General features: G+C 41.0%; 1 protein-coding gene across 1 annotated transcript in view; it reads left to right on the top strand.

The window, feature by feature from the left end:
* The first annotated feature begins 4,346 nt into the window (after positions 1-4,346).
* Positions 4,347-27,386, top strand: part of drp2 (dystrophin related protein 2) — a 91,015-nt gene continuing 67,975 nt past the window's right edge. The window contains exons 1-5 of the mRNA XM_059976516.1: positions 4,347-4,444; positions 17,307-17,463; positions 20,041-20,158; positions 21,384-21,652; positions 25,602-25,748. Of these exons, the coding sequence (XP_059832499.1) occupies positions 4,398-4,444; positions 17,307-17,463; positions 20,041-20,158; positions 21,384-21,652; positions 25,602-25,748 (738 nt within the window). The 5' untranslated portion in view covers positions 4,347-4,397. The remainder of the gene's footprint in view (positions 4,445-17,306; positions 17,464-20,040; positions 20,159-21,383; positions 21,653-25,601; positions 25,749-27,386) is intronic.

The following is a 27,386-nucleotide window of genomic DNA, read 5'->3' as shown; positions in this document are numbered from 1 at the left end:
TCACAAAATTAATATTATGACAAAGATTTTGGCCTAAGTAGGTGGAATTCTTACTGGTAGATGGGTGCATCATTGCCATATTTTTGAATGTTGTGGGAAAGTTGTAAAGTTCCTCCTGAAAGTCTGATTATTAGTGATCACATTTTATTGATAACTGCATAAAGCTGTTGTTGCAGAGGTAAGAGGAAAAGTTTGCATTACAGACTGAGACGCTAAAATTTGCCAGTGTTTAAGGCAAAGGAAATAGAAAGATTAATATATCACTATGAGTAATACAGATAAACCATAGAGAATATCTTCATAATTATTTGTTTTTCTCACAATTCTTTATTATAAGCTGTAACTAAAGTAATCTACACAAACGAGCACTAAACAGCAACGAAGATAGAAGCTGTCTACTCGCTAGAATCCTTCAAGATTCAAAACACCATAATGAAAGTACACAAATATTGGATAGCCACTATGGAACTTGATACCTATTATTTCATAAATGCACAAATTGGATGCAACTCATGTAGTAAAACACTGTACTTGCTTGCAGCAGGAGATTTAAAATGTGCTTGATATAACCTTGCTACTTCCACTATTTTGCTTATTCATTACAACCTAACATTCTTTTGTGTAGACACTTTATGTATTAATCTTTAATAACCGTTACTTTCATCAATTTTATATAAAGCCGTGCTGTGCTTTTTGTTAAATTGCAGTTTTTTTTCCTCATCACCTAACAGCACCACAGAGCGGTGGGCACTCATTGCTGTTATATCTCTACATTATGTTTGGGACATACTGCACCACTGTTGTGCCTTCACATCTTAACGTAAAGTAGATTTGTTACCAAAGCACATGTATGTCACCATATTCACTCCTGAAATTCATTTTCTTGTGGGCATACTCAAACAAATCCATAATAGAATCAATGAAAGACGGCACCAACTGGGCGTTCAACCAGTGTGCAAAAGGTAGTAAACTGTGCAACTACAAAAAGAAACAAATAATAAATAAATTCATAATACCGAGATGAAGAGTCCTTGAAAGTGAGCCCATAGGTTGTGGGAATATTATAGTGTTGGGGCAAGTGAGTTATCCCCTCTGCTTCAAAAGCCTGATGGTTAGGGGTTATAACTGGTCCTGAGCCTGGTGGTGTGAGACCTGAGGCTCCTGTACCTTCTTCCTAATGCAGTTGCAGTAGTGAAAGAGAGCATGACCTGGGTGGTGGGATTCCCTGATGATGGTTGCTGCTTTCCTGCAATATCGCTCCGTGTGGATGTGCTCATTGATGGGAGGGCTTTACATTTGATGGACTGGGCCACATCCACTACCTTTCGTATGATTTTCCATTGAAGGACGTTAGTGTTTCCATATCAGACAGTGATGCAGCCAGTCAATATACTCTCCACCACACATCTGTAGAGGTTTGTCAAAGTTTTAGATGTCACGCGGAAACTTTGCAAACTCCTGAAGAAGTAGCAGCACTGCTGCGCTTTCTTAGTAATCGCACTTGCGTGCTGGACCCAGGACAGGCCCTCTGAAATGATAACACCAAGGAATTTAAAGTTACTGACCCTCTCCACCTCTGATCCTCCAATGAGGACTGGCTCGTGGATCTCTGATTTCCTCCATCTGCATTCAATGATCAGCTAACTGGTCTTACTGACGTTGAGTAAGACGTTGTTGTGGTAGCACTCACTCAGGTTTTCAGTCTCCCTCCTATATGTGGATTCAACACCACCTTTGAGTCAGCTATATGCTTGAATATCTCACTGGAGCTGTCCTTAGCCACACAACTATAAGTGTGAAGCGACTAGAGCAGGGGTCTAGGCACACAGCCTGTGGTGCACCTGTGCTGATGGAGGAGACGTTCTTGCCAATCCAAACTGTCTGCAAGTGAGGAAATCAAGGCTCCAATTGCACAAGGAGGTATTGTAGCCAAGATCTTGAAGCTTATTGCTTAGTTATCAGGGGATGATAGTGTTGAATGATGAGCTGTAGTTGATAAACAGCATCCTGAAGTCTGCATCTTCACTGTACAGATGTTCCAGGGTTGTGTGAAGAGCCAATGTGATGGCAACTGCTGTGGACTAGTTGCGCCACTAGGCAAATTAGAGTGGATCCAAGTCTTTTCTTAGGCAGGAGTTGATATGTTTCATCACCAACTTCACAAAACACTTCATCACTGTGGATGTAAGTGCTACTGGATGATAGTCATTGAGGCAGGCTACCAAGTTCATCTTAGATGTTGACATAAGTGAGCCTACTTGAAGCAGCTGGGTACCTCAGACGTCTGAAGCAAGAGGTTAAAGATCTCAGTGAACACCACAGCCAGTTGATCAACACGGGTCTTTAGTATTTGACCAGGTACTCTGTCTGAACCAGATGTTTTTCACGGGTTCACCCACCTGAAGGATGCTTGCACATCTGCCCCAGAGTCTGAAATCACAGGATCACTGGGGGGGTTGTGGGAGTTGCAATGTTTCATCCATGTTTTGAGGGACAAAGCAAGGACAGAAGGCATTGAGCTCATCTGGAAGTGAAGCCCTGTTGTCACATACTTTATTTGATTTTACTTTATAAGAGGTGATATTTTTCAAGCCCTGCCACAGCTGTCAAGCATCCTTCATTGATTCAAGGTTAATCCAGAATTGCCCATGAGATCACTTTCCAGAATCTATGCCTGGACCTCTTGTAACTTTCTTGGCCACCAGTCTTGAATCCTCTGATCTGGCCCTCAGCAGATTACAGATCTCATGGTTCATCCACGGCTTCTAGTTAGGGAAGACTCTGAATGTTTTTGTAGGGACACACTCATCTACAACTGCTTTTATAAAGTCCATGATAACTGTGGTGTTTCAGATCCACAGAGGAGTCATTGAATACGGCCCAGTCCACTGACTCAAAGCCATCCTATAGCTGCTCCTCTCCTTCCCGCAACCGTTCCTTGTGGTTCTAATCTCTGGAGGTTTGCTTTTCAGTCTCTGCCCATGTACAGGTAGGAGAAGGGACAGCCAAGTGATCAAATTTCCCAAATGTTTGTCTGGGCATGAAATGGTAGGCATTCCTTATCTTAGTACGACAATGCTGGGTCTTCTTGTGCTGATGGTAATTGGGCAGGGATTTCTTCAGACAAACCTGGCTGAATTTGAGATGCATGTGGATGGACTGTTCCTTGTTTGGAGACGACATCATGCAGTATCTCAAGTACTTGATTATAGCTGGCCGCTGGTGGTACGTAAACTCTGGGGAAGTTCATGGATGAGAACTCCCTAGGTAAATAAAAAGGACAGCATTTAATCATTTGATGTTTAAGGTTGGGGGAACACTCCGTAAATACTAGTAAAACACCATGGTTTCCTTGGCTAGGTAAGTCTAGGGAAGACACTGTCAAGTCCCACCAAACTCCTGAGACTGAGACAGCTCATCCCATCCCAAACCCCAATTTGTGTGGATGCTGTGTACCCTGTTACAAATCAGTGCCACGAAATAATAGACAGTACACTTCATATGATTAAAGGAATTATATTTATGAATCTTAACTAACTGAAGGTTTAGTAAAGAATAACAAAAACAAAAGGGTCCATTCTAATTAAACAGTCAAATGTGCACAAGTTGCAGCTCATCTTGATCTTCTCCGTCGCTCATGCGCTGGGCGTGGTCAGCATGAACAACCTCACCACCTTCCAAATATTGCTCGCAATCCATCTTGAACAAATGGGTCTCCCACTGGATCGTATGCTATGATCAATTCTCCGCAACGTCCTCTCTTCATCTTCTGCCGAACAAAAAACCCAAGACCCACCTTATTGTCCGTCATCAAGAAAACCTCCCGCTAATTGGATGGCACACATTCCACATTATCCCGTATCTTCAACAATAACCCAGACAGGCTGAAAGTAGAACAGACCGCTCTTACAGAGCTGCTAAATGAAATACCTACAGCATTACGGTAAAGATGTGATCCAGGGCATTACACTAGTTAGCAGCTATTTCCTAAGTGTTCTGCATTATCATGAGTATAATTGAAACCGAAAAGGGTGAAAATACCCAGTAGGTCAAGCAGCTTATATGCAAGGAAGCTAATACTTACTCCATTTTCTATTTTTATTTCAGATTAACAACATCTATAGTTGTTAATTTTTGTGTTATTATAGCAATATTGTGATTATATAAATTTTTAGTACACTAACAAAATCAACATTTAAAAAAACAAATAACAAAACTAATGATGACTCAGTGCAAATCATTTGTCTGAAGTATTCAAACATATATTTTAATACACATTTTATATAATTATCTTTATAGTTACAATTGTTAATTCAAGATGCTTGGAACAAATGTGAAAGCCAAACAAAGAGAACAAAAGAATTGACTCACAGACGTTTTAACAGCACTTCGGGGAGATGAACCTCTGCTGGAACGAGATCAAGAAGAAATCTCAAAATATCAGGTGAATGCATTCTTATTAAAAATCGTTAATATTTTAGGTCCATGGCTGAGGAGGGACAGCTTGCTCAGAGTTTTCAAGGAGGGACTGAGCTGCCGGTGATAAATTGGCATCCCAACCTTGGTCAATGTGATCAAAGTCTTTTTTTAAAAATTGTCTATGGGAAGTGGAAGTTGCTGTTGAGACCAACATCAATTGGTCGTCCCTATCTGTCCTTGAAAAAGTGACAGGCATTCTCCCACTGGAACTGCTAAAATAGCTGTGGTGAAGTTGATCCTGCCAGACTATTGATACAAGTTTCTTGATATATCTTATGACTCACATGGGGAATATAAGGATCATAGTGTTCTTAAGCACAAGCTGCTCTGGCCCAAGGCCATGAAGATCGCATGTTTGGGACATACTGATGAAGATGCTTATTTAGTTCCTGAAATATTCTGTTGATCAGAGTTTCACAAGTAATTTTCCTATACAATCTCATTTTTTTTATACTTGAAACTTCGTATAATTCCAACCAAACCAGCTATAGAACTGACTACAAAGCAAGACTACATAAACAGAAAAGTGATAATCATTTACTTTACAGACTTAGTTTAATTGATGAATATTATCAATGACGCCCAAATAAACTCTTTAATATTTGTCAGAAATTACTTTGAAACTTTTGTATCCATCCCAGAAAGGAGATTGGATTTCAGGTTAAAGCTAGCACTTTCAATAGTGTAGCACTCAATCAATGCTGGAATTTAACTCCTCCTGCACAACAGAGTGATCTGTAGTTTGACAAATTTGACTAGTGATGCCTTCCCCTGGGAAGCAATGTTCCAGTTTATGATGGCATTGGTGAGGCACAGCGACAACTTGCTAGCAACAAACATAAATGTTGCCTACTTTATTACTCACTGTTATTGTCAGAAATGATCACTGCAATCAATAGCCTGTAATTTCCCTTTTGGAGTTGACTTTTGGATCGCCTGTACATCCTGGCATATTTGCAGTGTTAACTGAAGTCTCAAAGGTGCAGCATGGCATGTCCAAGCCAAATCGAGGCAGTGGGGCCCCTGCCCAAGAATGGGAAACAAGCCAATGTTTGGCTGCTGGAGTGGACTTGGAACTGATTCAAAGCAGCACAACCAAGGCAAGGCAGAGTTTTAGCAGTGGGGCCTGGGCCTGAGAGCAGAGGAACACATCAATGTTTAAGTGAATTAAGTACCGGGCCAAACTAGAAAGAAGGACCCGCTGTTTAGCCAATTTAAGCATTGGGTTGGGACAGATTGAAAAGGTCAGGGTGTGGGGCCAGAGGCAAGGAACAGGCCAGTGTTCAGCTCACTACACGCAAGACTTATTTGTCTCTGTCCTGAACTAAGGCTGTGGTCTATAACTAACAGGCTCCTGGAATAGCTCTGAATGGCTTTGTGGCTGTGAACTCACTTTCATGAACTTCAGTTCTGAATGTTTTTTGCTTACTTTTATTGTTTAAACAATTAGGATTTTTTTCTATACTTAGCATGTTTGTCAGTCTTCTATTTTCAATGAGTTCTGTTGGGTTTCTTAGTTTTGTGGCTGCCTGTATGGAGATGAATCTCGAATAGTGTGGTGTGCCCAGACAGTGCCTATTCATCTTTTATTGTTTTACAACATCAAATCACAGTGCATTTAATTTGGGTTTTCTTTTGACACTGATCAACAGAAAAAGACTCTTCTGTGTCAAAGTGAAAACAGATCTCTACAAGGTAATCTAAATTAATTACAAATATAAAACACAAAATAATTGATTGCTTAAGTATTCACCCACTTTAATATGACACACCAAATCATCACTGATGCAGACAATTGGTTTTAAAAGTCACATAATTAGTTCAGTGGAGATCTGTTTTCGGAGACCTGTGTGCAGACGAGTTGTTTCAATTGATTGTAGTAAAAATGCACCTGGATCTGGAAGGACCGACTGCGGGTGAGTCAGTATACTGAAAAAACTACACCATGAAGACAGAGGAACATTCTAAGCAACTCCACAAAAAGGTTATTGAAAAGCACAAGTCTGGAGATGGATACAAGAAAATTTCCAAGTCACTGAATATCCCTTGGAGTACAGTAGAGTCAATCATCAAGAAATGGAAAGAACATGGCACAGCTGTAAATCTACTTCAAGCAGGCCATCCTCAAAAACTGAGTGACCATGCAGGAAGGGGACTAGTGAGGGAGGTCACCAAGTGACCTATGACAACTCTGAAGAAGTTACAAGCTTCAGTGGCTGAGATGGGAGAGACTGCACATACAACTGTTGCCCGGGTGCTTCACCAGTCACAGCTTTATGGGAGAATGGCAGAGAGAAAGCCATTGTTGAAAAAACTCACATGAAATGTCAGCTAGGCATTCCAGTCAGATGGAAGAAGGTTCTATGATCTAACAAAACCAAAATTGAGCTTTCTGGCCATCAGACTAAATGCTATTTTTGGCGTAGCCAAACACCATCCATCATCAAAAACACACCATCCCTACCGTGAAGCGTGGTGGTGGCTGCATCGTGCTGCAGGATGCTTCACTACAGCAGGCTCTGGAAGGCTTGTGGAGGTAAAGGCACAGCTGTATGTCAAAAATCTGAGAATATCAGGGCAGAAGTGAGTGTAGCTTCTATTACTATGGAGAAGGTGCTTGGGAATCTGTAAGTCTGGAGGCATATAAGGTACCAGAACCAAATGGATTACAGCCTAGCATTCTGAAAGAGGTAACTGAAGAGATTGTGGAGGCATTAGTAATGATCTTTCAATAATCACTAGAATCTGGAATGGTTCTGGAGGACTGGAAAATGGCAAATGTTACTCGATTCTTTAAGAAGAAGGGAGGCAGAGGAAAAGGCAATACAGTATAAGGCAGTTGGCCTGATTTCAGCGGTTGGGGAGATATTGAAATCCATTATTAAGGATAAATTTTGGGGTACTTGGAGGTACAGGACAAAGTCAGCATGGTTTCCTTAAAGGGAAATCTTGCTGGTCAAATGTGCTGGAGTTCTTTGAGGAAATAATAGGCAGAAGAGACAGAGGAGAGTCAGTGGATGCTCTTTGCTTGGACTTTCAGAAGGCCTTTGACGAGGTGTCACACATGAGGCTGCCTAACAAGATAAGTGCCCATGGTAGTACAGAAAAAATACTGGCTTGAATAGAAAATTGACCGATTGGCTAGAGGCAAAGCATAGGAATAAAGAGGGACTTTTCAGGTTGGTTGCCGGTGACTGAAGGTGTTCCACAGGGGCTGGGTATTGGGACTGCTTCTTTGCAGATTATATGAAAAAGATTTAGATGATGGAATTGATGGCCTTGCAACCAAATTTGCAGAAGTATGAAGGTAGATGGAGGATCAGGTAGTGTTGAGGAAGTAGGCAGTCTGCAGAAGACTTGGACTGACTGGGAGAATGGGCAAAGAGGTGGCCAAGTATGGGGAAGGGTATGGTCATGCACTTTGGTAGAAGGAATAAAGACGTAGACTATATTCTAAACAGGGAGAAAATTCAAAAGTCAGAGGTGCAAAGGGACTTGGGAGTCCTTGTGCAGGATTCCCCAAAGGTTAACTTCCAAGCTGAGTCAATGGTAAGGAAGGCAAATGCACTATCAGTATTCATTTCAGAAGAACTAGCATATAAGAGCAAAGATATAATGCTGAGGCTTTACAGGGCATGGTCAGACCACATTTAGAGTACTGTGAGCAGTTTTGGGCCCCATATCTAAGAAAGGATACACTAGCATTGGAGAAATTCCATCGGAGTTTCATAAGAATGGAAGAGTTAGGTATGAATAGCGTTTGATGGCTCTGGGCCCACATTTGTTGGAGTTTAGAAGAATGAAAGTGATCTCATTGAGACCTATCAAATATTCAAAGGTCTATATAGAATGGATGTGTTCCTTATAGTGGGGGAATCTAGGACCAGAGTGCAGAGCCTCAGAATAGAGGGACGTCCATTTAGAGCAGAGATAAGGAGGAATTTCTTTAGCAGGAGGGTGGTGAATCTACGGAACTCATTGCAATGAACAATCGTGGAGGTCAAGTCATTGAGTATACTTAATATAGAGGTGGATAGGTTCTTCATTAGTCAGCAAAATAACGGTTATGGGGAGAAGTTAGGAGAATGGGGTTGAGGTGGATAATAACTCAGTCATGATTGAATTGTGGAGCAAACTCGACAGGCCAAGTCACCTTTTTTCTGCTCCTATGTCTTATGGTCTTAACTGCTTGGAAAGAGGGTGGCCTCAGGGACTTCCTACACAAACTTCCATTTCCTACTATGCCTGAGCATCACTTATTCCCTTTCCACCCATGAAACCTTCATCTGCAGTGTGACCGGCTCACTAACTACATCATCTATGTACATCTCAGCATCGTGGGTGCCCCCCACCTAGGAAGTTCATCCATAGCTCCAGCTCCACAATGTGGTCAGCCAGTAGTTGCAGCTGGTAACACGTCCTACATGCGTGGTCACCTTGGACACTGGAAGTGGCATTGATTTTCTCTCTCTTGCTCTCTCCCTCCCTTCCTCTTTCCCTCTTCCTCCTCCTCAATATCTCAGGATTGGTTCTTTTTATTAGCTTGGACTATTAAACTGCAAAAGTAGTAGCAATATTCACCTAGTCCTACTTACTACTCAGTGACTGCCTCTGCTCACCATTGCTTTCTGAATCTTGATATCAATTCCATGCTGGGTTCCTTGAGGTGGTTATCTTATTTGATATCCAGTTCAAAATTCCTTGTGTCATGCCCCTCTCTGCTTTCTGCTGAGACTGACTGTAGGCCTTACAACCTCACTACAGCCTCTCACTCAGTTTCTTCTGGGATGTCCTGCATCTCTGCAGACTAGGTAGGGTAATCTTCCCTCCCTTCCTCTGATGCACCATCAATAACTCACTCTGAGACATAAGGCGAGATATTGGCTTTTATTGACTGGAAGAAGGAACAAGCAGTGAGTGACCACCATACTACATCCTGGAGACTGAGAGGCCGGGCTCAGGCCTTGATCACCTTTATACAGGGGTCTGTGAGAGGAGCCACAGGAACAGTCAGCAGGGGGCGTGTCCAGACAGGTATATGTAGTTCACCACACCCTCTCTGTTTCTCTGCCTGCCTGTCTGTCTCTGACTCTCCTTCCCTCTCTTTCTTTCTGCCTACTCTCCCTATCCCTCCTTTCTCACTCACAACACACAAACACACACACACACACACACACACACACACACACACACACACACACACATGTTCTCTTCCTGTCCTCACACTCTATCAAACTCTACCCTTTTCTTCTCTCTCCCTTTATCAAGTTCACCCTTTTCCCCCAGAAGTTCACTCTGTTCAGCAGATCATGAGGCAGTGTAGCAAAGGGCAACTAAGAGGGTAGAGTAAATAGCTCCACTGTCTCACAGCCCCTGAGATTCAGAGTCAATCCTGAACTCAGCTGCTGCTCGTCTGGAAATAGCATCTTCTCTCAGTGACCATGTTGGCTTCTTCCAAATGCTCCGGTTCCCTCCCGCATCCGAAAGTTGAGCTGATGAGTTAACTGGTTACTGTAAATTAGCCTTAAGTGTAGATTAATGACAAAATGCAGAAAATTGTTGGGTGTGTGTGAGAGAGAATTAGTTACGGGGGTACAAGAAAATAGAAAAAGATGAATGGGACCAATGAAATTTCTCCCTTGAAAGCCCTTATGAAACTGATGGGCCAAATGGTCTCTTTTGTGTTTTATAAATCTATCCACTATCACTTGTAATCACTCAGTCATGTTATAAAATGCTCAACAGCTTTTTCCCATACTTTAGAATTACTGTAGATTAACACTGCCATAGAGTAATACACATCTTAAAGGATATTGTTCTGAGAGTTCAATTAAATCATTTCCATTAGATTTATTTGCTTCTGCCTGCATTGCAACGGAACTGAGTTTGCTTGATGTGAATTCCAGATGATAAAAAACAGAAGTTTTTCTCCCTCAGCAGCATTCTTTATCTTGGCAGGCACAAATTTCATGCAAGGAAATTGCAATCTGTTTCTCAGAGATTTGTTGAGTAAGAGTAAAATCTTAGCTGGAATTTTTTAATGAATGAACTTCAGGCAATTGTGATAGTCTGTAGTGAAGTTGAAGTCTTTGAAAGCATAAATATAAATAAATTTAATCATTGCATTCTATTGCCGAGAAACCAAGAAGTGGGGGTACAGTTCAGCTCAGCAGCTAAGCAATAAAACGGGATTTACAATATACTTTCTTTAAATAAAATTTATACAGAAGGGACTGAGTCATTCTCATTGTTCTGAGTGAGGTTTACATATTTGTATGATTTGCCACAGTCAGTGTAGATCAGTAACAACACCTCCTCCTTGCTGACTGTCAACAAAGGCACACCTCAAGGACCACGCTTAGCCCTCTCTCTACTCATGGCGGTGTGATTAGGCATGGCCCAAGTGCCGTCTATAAATTTGACAATAACACCGCTAAGCTGAAACGGCAGTTAGGCTTACAGAAGCAAGGAAGATCTACTGTCTGAGAGGTATCACAATAACATCCTCGCTCTTAGTGTTAACAAGATCAAGGAATTGATTGTGGAGTTCAGCAACAGGAAGTTATAAAAAACACACATACCGGTCCTCATTGAGGGGTCCGCAGTGGAACAGGTGAACGACTTCAGGTTCCCACACATTAGCATCTCAGATCTATCCTGGCCCAACATATTGATGCAGACCTGTGCCTCTACTTCATTAGGAGTCTGAGGAGTTTGGGACGTCACCAAGGATGTGCCATATTTTGTAAATGTACAGTGGGAAGCAATCTGCCTGGTTTGGAGCCTCCAACGCACTGATCACAAGAGGCTGCAGAGATGTTATAGACTCAGCCAGTTCCATCACGAGCGCAACCCTCCACCCCGTTGAGGACATCTGCCAAAGGTATTGCCTCAAGATGGCAGCGTCCCATCATTAAGGGCCCTCACCATTTTAGACGTGCCTCCTTCTCATTACTACCAGAAAAAGAAAGAAGAAGAAAAAAAGAAATACCGCCATGTACAGATGCAGAGTGGCTCGGCATTGGCTCAATCAGGCTTCGGTGAGAACAGGCAGAGGCGAGGTTTGAACAGGGCACAACTGTGCAAGTGCGTGAACGTCAGCCCGTGAGGCAGCGGGAGAATTTAAATAGCGAGCAGAGGCTGAGTACGAGCTTCACTCCAGGTGAGGTAAGGCCTTTAATTAAAGGTAAGCTCCTTTAATTAATCTGATTAGTTTAGGAGTAGGTAATGGAGGCAGCAGTTAGGGCAGTTGAGTGCTCTGTTTGCAGTATGTGGGAAGTCAGGGCGATCACAGCTGTCCCTGATGACTACACCTGCAAAAGGTGCATCCAGCTGCAGCTCCTGACAAACCGTGTTTGGGAACTGAAGCAGGAGCTGGATGAACTTCAGATCATTCAGGAGGCAGAGGCAGAAATAGACAGGAGTTTCAGGGAGATAGTCACCCCTAGGTGTCAGGAGACAGTTAGCTGGGTGACTGTCAGGAGAGGGAAGGGGAAAAGACAGGAAGAGCAGAGCACCCCAGTAGCCATCAACAATAAGTATACCGTTTTGGATACTGTTGGTGGGGACGACCTACCAGGGACAAGTTGTAGTGGTTGCATCTCTGGCACCAAGACTGGACCCTCAGCTCAGAAGGGAAGGAGGGAAAAGAGGAGAGCAGTAGTGATAGGGGATTCGATAGTTAGGGAGACAGATAGGAGGTTCTGTGGAGAGATCGAGAATCCCGGATGGTCTGTTGCCTCCCTGATGCCAGGGTCCACAATATCTCGGATCAAGTTCTCAGTATTCTCAAGAGGGAGGGTGAGCAGCCAGATGTTATGGTCCACGTAGGGACCAATGACGTGGGTAGGAAGAGTGAGGAGGTCCTGAAAGGTGAGTGTAGGGAACTAGGTGCCAAGTTAAAGTCCAGGACCTCCAGGATAGCAATCTCAGGATTGCTACCAGTGCCACGTGCAGGTGGGTTTAGAAATAGTAAGATAGTGCAGATCAACACATGGTGCCCAACGGAGGGCTTCAGATTTATAGATAATTGGGCAGTTTTCCAGGGAAGGTGGGACCTGTTCAGGTGGGATGGTTTACATCTGAACTGGAGGGGGACAAATATTCTTGCAGGTAGGTTTGCTAGAGAGACTCCCATGGATTTAAACTAGATATGACGGGGGAGAGGAACTGGAGTGTAGAAACAGATGTATGGGAGAAGGAAGAAAAAGAAGACAGAAAAGTTATTTGTACTGTTAGAGATAAACAGAGAGGAAGAGGTGAAGAATTTCTTAAATGCATTTATTTTAGTGCTAGGAGCATTGTAAGAAAGGTGGATGAGCTTAGAGCATGGATTGATACCTGGAAATATGATGTTGTAGCTATTAGTGAAACATGGTTGCAGGAGGGGTGTGATTGGCAACTAAATATTCCTGGATTTCGTTGCTTCAGGTGTGACAGAATCAGAGGGACAAGAGGGGGAGGTGTTGCATTGCTTGTCAGAGAAAATATTACAGCGGTGCTCTGGCAGGATAGATTAGAGGGCTCATCTAGGGAGACTATTTGGATGAAATTGAGGAATGGGAAAAGTGTAGTAACATTTATAGGGGTGTATTATAGACCACCTAATTGGGAGCGAGAATTGGAGAAGCAAATTTGCAAGGAGATAACAGATATTTGTAGTAAGCACAAGGTTGTGATTGTGGGAGATTTCAATTTTCCACACATAGACTGGGAAGCCCATACTGTAAAAGGGATGGATGGTTTGGAGTTTGTAAAATGTGTGCAGGATAGTTTTTTGCAGCAATACATAGAGGTACCAACTAGAGAAGGGGCAGTGTTGGAACTTCTGTTAGGGAATGAGATAGATCAGGTGACGGAGGTATGTGTTGGGGAGCACTTCAGGCCCAGTGATCATAATGCCATTAATTTCAATATAATTATGGAGAAGGACAGGACTGGACCCAGGGTTGGGATTTCTGATTGGAGAAAGGCTAACTTTGAGGAGATGCGAAAGGATTTAGAACAAGTGGATTGGGACAATTTGTTTTATGGGAAGGATGTAATAGAGAAATGGAGGTCATTTAAAGGTGAAATTTTGAGGATACAGAATCTTTATGTTCCTGTAAGGTTGAAAAGAAAGGTTAAAAATTTGAGAGACCCATGGTTTTCAAGGGATATTGGAAACTTGGTTAGGAAAAAGAGACATATCTACAATAAATCTAGGCAGCATGGAGTAAATGAGGTGCTCGAGGAATATAAAGAATGTAAGAAGAATCTTAAGAAAGAAATTAGAAAAGCTAAAAGAAGATATGAGATTGCTTTGGCAAGTAAGGTGAAAATAAATCCAAAGGGTTTCTACAGATATATTAATAGCAAAAGGATAGTGAGGGATAAAATTGGTCCCTTAAAGAATCAGAGTGGACAGCTATGTGTGGAGCTGAAAGAGATGGGGGAGATTTTGAGCAATCTCTTTTCTTCGGTATTCACTACGGAGAAGGATATTGAATTGTGTAAGGTAAGGGAAACAAGTAGGGAAGTTATGGAAACTATGACAATTAAAGAGGAGGAAGTACTGATGCTTTTAAGGAATATAAAAGTGGATAAATCTCCAAATCCTGACAGGATATTCTCTAGGACCTTGAGGGAGGTTAGTATAGAAATAGCAGGGGCTCTGACAGAAATATTTCAAATGTCATTAGAAACAGGGATGGTGCCAGAGGATTGGCGTATTGCTCATGTGGTTCCATTATGTAAAAAGGGTTCTGAGAGTAAACCAAGCAATTATAGGCCTGTCAGTTTGACGTCAGTGTTGGGTAAACTAATGGAAAGTATTCTTATAGATGGTATATATAATTATCTGGATAGACAGGGTCCGATTAGGAACAGTCAGCATGGATTTGTGCGTGGAAGGTCATGTTTGACAAATCTTATTGAATTTTTTGAAAAAGTTACGATGAAAGTTGACAAGGGTAAAGCAGTGGATGTTGTCTATATGGACTTCAGTAAGGCCTTTGACAAGGTTCCGCACGGAAGGTTAGTTAGGAAGGTTCAATCGTTAGGTATTAATATTGAAGTAGTAAAATGGATTCAACAGTGACTAGATGGGAGATGCCAGAGAGTAGTGGTGGATAACTGTTTGTCAGGTTGGAGGCCAGTGACTAGTGGTGTGCCTCAGGGATCTGTACTGGGTCCAGTGGTGTTTGTCATATACATTAATGATCTGGATGATGAGGTGGTAAATTGGATTAGTAAGTATGCAGATGATACTAAGGTAGTGGCGTTGTGGATAATGAAGTAGGTTTTCAAAGTTTGCAGAGAGATTTAGGCCAGTTAGAAGAGTGGGCTGAGTGCTGGCAGATGGAGTTTAATGCTGATAAGTATGAGGTGCTACATTTTAGTAGGAATAATCCAAATATGACATACATGGTAAATGGTAGGGCATTGAGGAATGCAGTAGAACAGAGTGATCTAGGAATAATGGTGCATAGTTCCCTGAAGGTGGAATCTCATGTGGACAGGGTGATGAAGAAAGCTTTTGGTATGTTGGCCTTTATAAATCAGAGCATTGAGTATAGGAGTTGGGATGTAATGTTAAAACTGTAAAAGGCATTGGTAAGGCCGAATTTGGAGTATTGTGTACCGTTCTGGTCACCAAATAATAGGAAAGATGTCAACAAGATAGAGCGAGTACAGAGGAGATTTACTAGAACTTTACCTGGGTTTCAGCACCCAAGTTACAGGGAAAGATTGAACAAGTTAGGTCTTTATTCTTTGGTGTATAGAAGGTTGAGGGGGGACTTGATAGAGGTATTTAAAATTATGAGGGGGATAGATAGAGTTGACGTGGATAGGCTTTCTTCATTGAGAGTAGGGGAGATTCAAACAAGAGGACATGAGTTGAGAGTTAGGGGGCAAAAGTTTAAGTGTAACATGAGGGGGAATTTCTTTACTCAGAGAGTGGTAGCTGTGTGGAATGAGCTTCCAGTAGAAGTGGTAGAGGCAGGTTCGGTATTGTCATTTAAAGCAAAGTTGGGTAGGTATATGGACAGGAAAGGAATGGAGGGTTATGGGCTGAGTGCGGGTCAGTGGGATTAAGTGAGAGTAAGCGTTCGGCACTGACTAGAAGGGCCGATATGGCCTGTTTCCATGCTGTAGTTGTTATATGGTTATATATGGTTACCATCAGGGAGAGATACAAGAGCCTGAAGACCAATGATTAAATGACATCAGATCCACCATCAGATCTCTGAATAGCCCATGAACACTACCTCATTATTTCTTTCTCTGCGCTATTTGTTTTGCTTATAATTTATAGATTTTTGTGTCTTTGCAATGTACTACTGCAGCAAAATAACAAACTTTACATCATATTCCAGTTATAATAAATCTTATTCTGCCCTAATTTAGCTCAGGGCCTTTGGAATTTTAATGAGAACGAGCAAAATCTGAAAATATCCCTGTCTTCCTAAAGCAAAAGGGAAATGTTTAATTCAGGCAACAAGCAAACATGACCTACCTCTGCAAAAACAGAAGAATTTGATTGTTGTTGCAAAGTTTTTCACTGTCCACCCACACTTTTTACCAGGTATCAGATAGAAAGGAAATTCCCTCCAGATACTATGTCAGATCATTTCAGAAGGCACCAAATGATGGTATAATTGACCGCTATACTTCCCATTTGAGATTAAAATAAGTTGATACACCCCCTTTGAAGCTAATACCTGTGACTAATATGTGGGGATCCCAAGAAAGAACTGCATCATGTCAAGGATCAAGGATAAACTTTATTCACCACATCAATTAGGAATTTGATGTGGTGTGTCGGTGTAACATGCACTGAAAATCAACATTATAAATAAATTATAAACAGTAGGGAATAATATAAAAAATCAAAGTTAGAAATTGAAGTACAGACAAGGAATTAAACTTCATTACAGTTGGTCATAAGTACTACGTAGTTGAATAACCTGCATACCAACTTAACATTCTAATGGCTTTCAATAAAGGCTGCCCACAACCTACAAGTGTAGTGAATCCCAGAATACTGTTGAGAAAGAAAGTTGTGGTGAAGAGAGTGAGTGAGTAGTGGGCCTGGTGCCGATATTTGCAGTGCACGTCAGCCTGATGTACAATTGGAAGTATTTTATTAGTTTTTGTCTTTGCGGCCAACTCATCCATTGCAGACAAAACGTGTAGATCTGCAGATATTTAACCCGAACCTTTCAGCAGTGAAGCTTTCTGTTGATGTATTTCCAAAGGGAGGTTGAAGGGTCACCTTCACTCAACCAAGCACCGGGATATCTCTGCTGTGCTGCTGGATTCCTCACTGAGTAATGGTGACTTTCTAGAGTCGCTCATCAGTCTGTTGACAGGTTAGAATTAGCTCGAGATAAAATGAATGGGAAAAAGGTGGGTTGCAAAGAGAACTTTTGACTTGCCTTATTAAGTTCAAGTGTTTTCGTTATTTTCAATCTTTTAGTAATTTAATTTCTTTAACATTTTTATTTTTTTAACAGGCTCCAAGTAATTTTGAATGTTTATGAATGTCAAAGCCTTTGGAAGCCAGTGAGCCAGGGTTTGGGATCTCTCAAATGCCTAAGCTATTCTGTGGATGCAAATGGTCTCTGAATAGAAGACTGCACAATGTCTGTGCTGTAAAGAGATGGCATGCCCCAGAGCAGTCAGCCAGGGATTGCGGGTAGCAGCTCTGAATATGCCCTCGGATTAGAGATCAGATATGTGACCAGTTTCAGTGATAGTGCATGCAATGTGAACAGTGATGTCCTGGCACCCTCCTTACCTTCACTGGACTAACACCTCTGCTTCAACCCCCTTTCTGTCCGAAGGGCTCGGCTGGAAGCGCTCTCCGATCACAGTGGCAAGCTGCAGCTGTCCTTGCAGGAGATCATTGACTGGTTGACTGTGAAAGACGAAGAGCTGTCTGAGCAGCTGCCCTTCACTGGAGACGTCAGCGCAGTGCAGCGCTACAATGAATTCCACTCGGTGAGTTGCCACTGGGTTGACGGAAACAATCAGCTGCAGGTAGACATTTCTGCTCTTGCGAAATATCTCATTAACAGTGATTGCTTATACTGGTTATATTTAATTTTGCTAATTTCAAGTTACAGATGGAATACAAATCTCTCTTAAACAGGGGATACCCTATTTAAAAATTGGTGTATACCAAACTACTTTTGTGAGGGTATCACTGTTCTCATCATACCTTAATGAGCAAATAACAAGAGGATGCATTTGCATCTGACACTGTAAGAAAGGATATATATATTACTGCATGGCGGCCTACTTGAAATTCAGGTGGCTGGTGCATTTCCCATAAATGAGCAGCGTAGGCAAGAAGTCCCTCAATTTAATCAAGTGATCGCAGTCAGACGAGAGAAGAGTGGCATTCATTTCCTACAGAGAAGTTTATTGCCAGTTTCATTACTGTAACTATAGGCCAAAACCATATCGTCTAGAAATCAAACATCAAAACTTGCAATATCACAGTTTAAACTGGTGAGTAATGACATGCTGAGTTAGATTCTGTGAGACATTAAATATTATTTCCTAATAAACTAGTCCTAGTCTTTGAATTTATCTTCATTTCCCACATGTTTTATGTGCCTTTGACATTTGGAAAATTTCAGGCTTCCAACTCAAGCCTAAAAGTTGGGCTTCACCTGATTTTGGTATACTAAATTGGACCCTGAGGACAACTCCATTTCACACCGACGCCACTGACTGAAGAGTCATGGGAGAATCGAAACATTAAGATAGCAGCTATCAGAGGCCACTGCACTCTTTGTCTCTCCATCTCTCTTTCTCTCTCCCTCGCACACGCTCTTTCTCGCGCTCTCTCTCTTTCTCTCTCTTGTTCTCTTTCTTTCAATGGTGAGAGAGAGCCTTCGGTTCTCAAATAAGCGATGCTGCAGACTGTAACATCGAAACAGCAAGCTGTTGGTCTCTCTTTTCACTGTGCCAGGAGCGATATCTCTCTCTCCCTCGTTAGTGACAGAGAGGGCCTGTTGAGATGGACCGTACTCTTTGATGGACTCTAGATCCTAGTCTCTGGGGCTTGCATGGTGGTTGGTTGGGGGGAGGGGGAAGGGAAGGGGTGATGCTTTGCTGCTGCTTGTGTATGGGAGGGGAGGGGAGGGGAGGGGAGGGGAGGGGAGGGGAGGGGAGGGGAGTCTTTGGGGTTCTAATCTTTTTCTGTCATTCCTTCTTTGGGTTTGTTTTCTCTGTTTCATGAATGTTTACAAAGAGTAAGGATTTCAGGCGGTATACTGTATACATTCTCTGATATTAAATTGAACAATTAAATGGTACAATCCACCTGCCTCTGAACAAGATTGTTAAATCAGGAAATTCTAACTTTAAGAAATTATGATTGTAGCTTTATTCCATTTTAGAACTAGGAGCTGGGACATGGCAGGCGCTCCTGCTAACAGCTGACGTCTCAATCACTGTGAAGTGAGTCACGAATATTAAAGCACTCCTTTCAGCAATGCAGGTTGTCATGGAGATGAACGGAAAAAGTGTGAAAGGGTCATAAAATGGAGGAGGGAGACGGTGGAAACTGAGTGGAGAGGAGGGAACCAGGACAGGATTAACTCAATGTGAGGAACCATTGCTGGGGAATGGGGAACTCTGGGTGGAGGAAATGCAGTGGGGAATGGCCCTCCAACAGTGAGTGAATGGTCAAGCCCCTAGTTACTACCCAGGCCACTGCCACTGGGATCACTAGGGCATAAATCACACCTACTTGAGCACAAATAATTGACCTTTGCCAGTGCTGCAATAATTATGGGAAGTTTTGAAAATTAAAACAAACTACCACCACCTTTAAATCCTTTGGTTCCCATCTTATTGTTAAATATTTTAAATGCTTTAAATTAAATGAACAACAAGGGTCATAGGCCTGGAAATTTTAATCCACCTGCTATCAGTAAGAGAGAAATGCCTGTACATTAAAGATGTTATCATGACCACGAAGAGTAAAGGGAAAAGACATCAGTGTTAGATGGAATTAATGCAGGCAGTGCATTATATTGCAGATGCTCCAGCTAACATAATGGACAGGTCTTCCACCAGAAAAACACTTCAGAACTTGCAAACCACAGCATTAATTCTCTTCTCTCCCCACATTGACTGTTAAAGGCTGCCAGTTCACAGGCTAGCAACACTGACATTTCAATTGTGCCCTGAAACCTGTAGCCGGTGACCCCAGGGATCCCTGTGGCAGCTAACCAGTCAACGCATTACAAACAGGCACAACTGTTTTTCTTTTATTAAGTCACCAGGCTCCAATATCATCCATTCCTTCCTTTCCACAAACTTCCATTTAGATGCCTGTTTACGAATTGGTTTCAGGTTAAGTCCCCTGAGCAGATGACTACTTCTGTAAGCACCTAAATATTGTTGTCCAGATTCTTACAACTTCCATTATACTTCCACAATTAAAATTCAAAAACAACCGCAAAATTTTACTCAAGCAATTTACTAACCTGATAACTGAGATGCTAAATATTTGATTCTTGCTCTTAATTATAATTTTCTTTCCACATTGCTTCAATAAAGGCTTTCATGGAAGATGTAAAGACAAAGGGACCATTCATACTGGCGACTTTGGAGTCGGCTCAAGCATTTCTATCCCAGCATCCTCTTGAGGAGACAGAGGAACCAACACCCGATAAAGGTCATCATATTACTGTGCTTGCCTGTAGCTTTCTTTCTGCCATTATTGTATTGTTGTTGCTCTTCCTTTCCATGCCTGGAGGCACATCGAGTGGCAACCTTGCCATTTCTTTAGTATTTTTGTCTTTTTTTTTACGAGGCCGAGTTGAGTTGCTAGCTCGATGCTCAACCCAGAATGGATGGTAAGCGTGCAAGGAGCCAACCTGAATGGAACCCGGGATCACTCGCCTCAAAGACCAGTGTGGATGCCACTACATCATTGGCTGGCTAAATTATGGTATAGATAAAGAGAAAAACAAAAGAACTAATGCCTTCATGCACCAGTGCAAATCTATGTACTGCCCTTCAACTCCGCCACTTGCTTATTCTAAAATCTCTTAGACCATTTGAATTATTTTAACATATATTTCCAAATGCCAAGGATGGTCTTATTGCAAAGATAAAACAACACAACAAAGAGACAAAAAAAGAATTCTCCTCTAAGGAGCCCTTTGTTTTAAGTTCAAAGATCTGGAATCAGTTTGTGCATACCATTCATGTTCTGAAGATTCATTTTCGTTTGAATTATAATCCATGCCCTCCAGGAGATTTCACTGTTTTCAAAGTCCCTGAAAGTTCACTGCTTTGTCATTTTCCCCTGCACTATTTGTTCATACAATTAGTAAAGGAAATCATAAAGTTAAGGTAGTTAGTTTGACCCTGGGCCTGCTAGTACTTCTTGCCAACAGTGTGTACTTGGATTGTTTAATCTATTATTTGTTAATGAAAGAAGTGAATGAAGAAGGAAAAAAATGATTAAATTTGACATGTATTCTACTATTATGATAGCAACCTTGTAGAACTGAATTGTCTAATTTTAACATTATAAATACAGCATCTTCATTTGTTCTCTTCTTTCTCACTTTTACTTGGCTTTTATTTTAATTATTTACTAGAATCTAACAAAATAAAGTTCAGTAGTATTTTCCTTAAAAAATTGTCACTTTCTGTTTTTTTGCTTCAATAATTTAACAATTTAAAGTTGAAATTCATAAAAAAAACACCAGAAACCCCTATGCTATATTCCTGTGCATACTTCCTTGTCTGGCAACTTCTACCCCATAATCCAACTAAATATTTCTATACTGATGGATAGCAATGGTGATATTGTCTCTTCTTATCCAGTTATCTTCATTAAGCCAGCATGTACATGATTCCATCTAATGTATCTGAACACCCAATTTCAGATATGTCACCAAAGCAAAGAATCCAGAACTTGAGTCGATACATTTGGAAGCAGGCTAATGTGTCAAGTGAAATGTGGGAAAAATTGAGTGCTCGTTGCATCGACCGGCACAGGCACATCGAGAGAACAATGGAGAGACTTTTGGAGCTCCAAAGTGCCATGGAAGAGATTAGTCTTGCCTTGGATCAGGCTGAAGCTGTTAGAGATTCCTGGGAGCCCGTGGGAGATCTCTTCATTGATTCATTGCAGGAGCATATTGATGCAACTAAGGTACAGTTATAACTGTAATCAGCAGGTAAACATTGATGTGACATCGAGAAATATTCTTGCCCATGTTGATAATAAATTTGCTTCCTTGTACTGCTAACAGGACACACTTGATTGAATTAGAGTATGGTGAGAGTAGTTTGTGTGTACACTGCATTGCTTTATGCTTTGCATTTAGGAAATAGAAAATCGGTCTTTTGAACGTGATTCACTGATTGGGAGCAACCTTATATTACAGCCTCTCAGGTTTCATTTCTTAAGGCAACATATAGTGGGCTACAATCTCATAACCTCGAAGATCAGGCCAAATTTAGCCTTCCAATTGATTGAAAAGAAAAGCCAAAAATAAATAAAAATAGATATCACAAAAAAATCCAACAGGTCAGACGGCATTATAATGGAGAAAAAGGCCAGATGTGACTTTTGTCAGTACTGAAACCTGAAAGGTAACAACAACATGTGTTCTTTGAAAATATCAACAGGTTACATTTATATTTTCCATGTCATAGGGTTTCAACCTCTGATTCAAAATGTATAGTACCAATGATTCACTGGCAAATAAATTCAATATAATTGCACTGTCAATCTTTCTTATCATCAGTGAGAAGGTCAGTTCAGACAGAAACTCCATTGTATAGATGTCCACCTCTTCCCTAAATTATTTGTTACTCTTTTAAGACGTGTTCCATCAAGAAAGAGAAATTCAGAGGAGGCCCCACCACTCTATAAGAGTTAAAGATCGTATCAAAACATGACAGAAGATTGAATAGCAAATAAAAATAAAACACAGCAAAGGACGTCTTAAAGATTAATAAGGAAGAAAAAGTTATTGTGCCAGAAATGGAAAAACAGATAAAGATTCTATTGATGTTATCAAAGACTTGGTTCTGCAGAAAATGAGCTCGGGAATTAATAATAGAATTTTTTAAAAGGTATTAAGCAGTTACCTTGTATCAATCTTTACTCTTGATCAGGGATTCTCGACCATTAACCAAGGGACACCAGGCTGGGGTCCTTCTCTAGATAATGCAGCTAATGCACCCAAAATAATTGTGAAACTGGAATCTGAAAGGGAGCACGTTGGGAAAATCACCAAGGAATGTTTTTGAGCAAATTGTTAGGAACTGATAAGTCCCTTAACCCTAATGGACTTTATCTTTAGGTTTTTGAAAGAAAGTAGATAGTGAGATGGTCAATGCATCAATTTCCATTCTCTGAAATTTACAAGAATGGGAGAAGAATGGCAAACAGCCAACATAACTCCTTTATTCGGTACAGAAGCAAGAGAGAAAGTAAAAAACTATAGTTGGTTTAATATCCAAAATAGAGACTTATTAAAGACATAGAGGGTACTTAGAAAAATTCATGGTAATCAAGTAAATTTGAGATAGTTTTGTGAAAGGGGAATCATGCGGAATCATTTTTTTAAAAGAGTTATTTGAAGTACTAACGTGAGCTATTTATTGTACAAAATAAAAGCTTGTGGTGTTTGGGACAATCTGACTAGTAAGAAATCACTTTCTGGTTGGCAAATAGTTAGAATTGGTGAGTCCTGAGAAATAGAATTGGCACCTCAATTTGTTACAATTTTTACAAGTGACTTGAAGGAAAGGATAAATAACACCCACACAAGAATGTTGAAGTTAGGCAGCATCTATGAATGGGGATAAGCATTGACGTTTTGGGGCAAGACCCTTCACAAAACAAGGATATGTTGGTGGTGAAAGGACAAAATGGTATACAAAGGGATAGACACAGATTAACTGAGTGGACAAAAACTGGCAAATGGAATATAATGTGGGAAAATGTGAAATACCCCATTTTGGTAGTAAAGCACATTAACTAAAGTGAGAGAGATTGGAAAACTCAGATATACAGATGGATCGGGGTGTCTTGGTGCTTAATTGGCTAAAGCTTACAGAATGCTATTGCTTATTGCAAGGAGAATTGAATAATAAAACAGGAAGATTAAGTTTCACTCTCACAGGGCATAGGCCCTGCACGTACTTAGTAATAGCGTCCTTTTCAGATTTTCTACTACCATTTGGTGTTGAGCCGCATTACAGAATCATCAAGATATTCTTAGCAGAACATGTCAATCAAATATATAAAGATCACTGAATAATTTGAGTGATGTTAAATTATGCAGTAATGATAAATATATAAACTTGGCTTTTCTTCTTCAATGTAGCATCTGCCCAATTAACTCAGCTTCAATTTATTGCATTATGCATATTGCAAAGTTTGCTATTGAAGAGAATGGTGGAAAGACATAATTCATTATAAATACAGACTTTTTTAATGCTAGCAGTCGTGAAATAATAATGAGTTTTGGAGACACGTTCAGAGCTGTGAAAGAACCAGAAACTTAGCGTCTGAATGCTGGTGAACTAAAGAAAATTATTTTTGGAGAGAGGCAGGAAAGTCCTTTATAGCTTGTTTGAATGGTTCAAATGAGTGTACAAGAAATGAGGTGGCAGCGGTTGGGAGCAACCTCATAACTATTTAGAAAGATTCTTGCTTCTTGAGTCACAGATTTTAGGTGTTGGATAATAAAACAGGTGATTGATATTCCATCAGTAGTACACATCTTATTAAGTTTTATTTATTTATTGAGATAGTGCCAAGTAGGCCCTTCTGGCCCTTTGAGTCGCACTGCCCAACAACCCCTGATGTAACCCTAGCCTAATCACAGAACAAATTGCCTACCAACTGGTACATCTTTGGACTGTGGGAGGAAATGGAAGCTCCCAGAGGAAACCCACGCAAGACATACAGATGACATCGGAACTGAACTTCAAACTGTGACAACCCAAGCTGTAATAACGCTGCTCTGACTGCTATGCTACCGCGGTGCCCTTCTCCTTGGTTTGAGAATTCTTAATTTCATTCACAAACACAAAACAGCAATAACAAGCAGAGCCAGTTGGAATAAATTCTCCTAGAAATTCCTGGTGATCCATGTTTATCCTGAAGTGATTTGAATTATGTTAGGCACATAATCAATATGTAACTATCCTCCACAATACATTTTTTAAGAAAATCACTGGTTTTTTCAATGGTTGAAATAGCTGCAGTTTCTGCTGCTTCCATTCTACTTTCTAACCAACATGAGCTTTAATTATTAAACAATGAGTTTGTTTTTATTGCAGAGAATCATCTACCTTTCCTACCTCCAGGTAATTGCCTGGTGTTATAGAACATAGAATAGTACAGTGCATTACAGGCTCTTCGGCCCACAAGGTTGGGCCAACCCTCAAACCCTGCCTCCCATATAACCCCCCACCTTAAATTCCTCCATATACCTGTCTAGTAGTCTCTTAAACTTCACTAGTGTATCTGCCTCCACCACTGACTCAGGCAGTGAATTCCATGCACCAACCACTCTCTGAGTGAAAATCCTTCCTCTAATATCCCCCTTGAACTTCCCTCCCCTTACCTCCCCTTAAAGCCATGTACTGAGCAGTGGTGCCCTGGGGAAGAGGCGCTGGCTGTCCACTCTGTCTATTCCTCTTAATATCTTGTACACCTCTACCATATCTCCTCTCATCCTCCTTCTCTCCAAAGAGCTCTGATCATAATCCATACTCTCGAAACCTGGTAAATCTCCTCTGCACCCTTTCCAGTGCTTCCACATCCTTCCTATAGTGAGGCGACCAGAACGGGACACAGTACTCCAAGTGTGGCCTAACCAGAGTTTTATAGAGCTGCATCATTACATTGCATCTCTTAAACCCTATCCCTCGACTTATGAAAGCTAACACTCCATAAGCTTTCTTAACTACCCTATCTACCTGTGAGGCAACTTTCAGGGATCTGTGGACATGTACCCCCAGATCCCACTGCTCTTCCACACTACCAAGTATCCTGCCTTGTGTTACTAATAAATACTTTCCTCGCTGATGTACTTCCAAGTTAATAAGTTTTGATTTTGTCTTTCACGATTCACCAGGTATTCAAAGATGAACTTGGAGGCATAAAAGACGGCATGAAAATAGCCAACGATCTGGCTCATCAACTTGCAATCTCAGACGTTCACCTTTCCACAGAAAATGCCCAGCGTCTGGAGGAACTGACATCGAGGTGGAAGATCTTGCAGGTATGAGATACCGTTGGCCAGCAAGAGTGCAGAACAACATCTGGAACCAGGAGTGTGTAAACTTTTATTGCTGAGCTGTGAACAAAATAAGAAGACATAACAAATAAAGTAGTGGCTCAGCTGCAAATTCTAAGTAGCTCTTGTGACAGCATTGCTGTGGTCTTAATACATTGTTTTCAATATTCCCAATTGAAATATCCTAGCTCAGAACCATATCCATCCTGGAGCCCTCGTAGAAAGCAGTTAGCCAGGTTTAAATAGTGAAGTGGAGATAATTAAATTGTCAGGAGTTTTGAATCATTTACCTTGGGAAATAATGGAATAGTTAAACAAAGGCTTCTATCAAGTTATTAATAGATCAGATTGAATCCATAGCCAAGTACTCTGGCCTGCGGAAAGTTTACAAACTAAACACAATTAGTCTCATTTCAGCTGCTCTTTCTCCTTAACATAAAACAGAATTAGAATACTTTGGTCTATTACCCTGATATAAACGCTACTCAACCACCAATCATTCCTCGAAGATCTGTAAAGGATCACCACAACCACAAAACATAATTAAGATATACTTCCAAATTTCACAGTTCACTGTCAAAACTCAGCTATACTACACTGGTCTTACCATTTAAAGTGAATAAGTTGCCCTTTTTCATACAGTTGGTGATCCTGTGTAATAGTTCCCACACTAGTAAACCATTGCACTTTATTTACAAATAAGCTAAGAATTTAGCCATAAGTGTTCTTGCTAGAACCTCCTCTAATGATGTAGCTGGTTAAGTCGATGTACAGGTCACATAGTCAATCTCAAGATTGTGGCAATTAGAGATTCTTCCATGAACCTTGGTGCCAGAGAAGAAGATTAGCCTCAGTTTCAGGCAAAGAACCATGACGTGTTAGTGGATGTGTAAGTGCATATTAGGTGAAGAAAATCTCTAAATTTGGGTTGACCTGATTATTGGTTAAAGAGGCAGCTGATGTGTATGTGTATGTTGTGGATTCTTTCAACAGGAATCAGTTGGAATTTTTAGGATCAAATAAATTGCCCATTCTGGAGAATTCAAACTTTCTGAGCCAAGCATTGGTTGTTGCAGATCTAGTTCAAAACTAAGTCACTGTGAAGAAAATCTGTAAGGCAGAAGTCTCGCACAGGTCAAGAATATTACTTTGTTCCTTGTTTTATCCATATTTGATTTTAACTTTTTCCACTTACCTACTATAAGTGAAGTATACCTGAAAATACAAAGCTGCCCATAGAGTTTAATGTGTCAGGTTTTCAGCCTTGATTTTATGTACATTTAAACAAAGCTAATGTAAGTTCCTCTGCTCTGTAATTAGTAATTAACATGTTTTTCCAATACATAATGGCCTCGATAGAGTGGATGTGGAGAGGATGTTTCCTACCGTGGGGGAGTCTAAGACCAGAGAGCACAGAATAGAGGGCTGTCCTTTTAGAATGGAGATGAGAAGGAATTTCTTTAGACACAGAATGGTGAATCTGTGGAATTCTTTGCCACAGGCAGCTGTGGAGGCCAAGTCTTTATGCAGAATTTGATAGATTTGTGATTGGTCATGGCATGAAAGGATATGGGGAGAAGGCAGGAAATTGGATCAACCATGATCAAATGGCAGAGCAAACTT

Source organism: Hypanus sabinus, chromosome 8 (genome assembly GCF_030144855.1).
Source record: "Hypanus sabinus isolate sHypSab1 chromosome 8, sHypSab1.hap1, whole genome shotgun sequence".
Lineage (NCBI taxonomy): Eukaryota > Metazoa > Chordata > Chondrichthyes > Myliobatiformes > Dasyatidae > Hypanus > Hypanus sabinus.
This window is presented reverse-complemented; position numbering and strand designations above follow the sequence as displayed.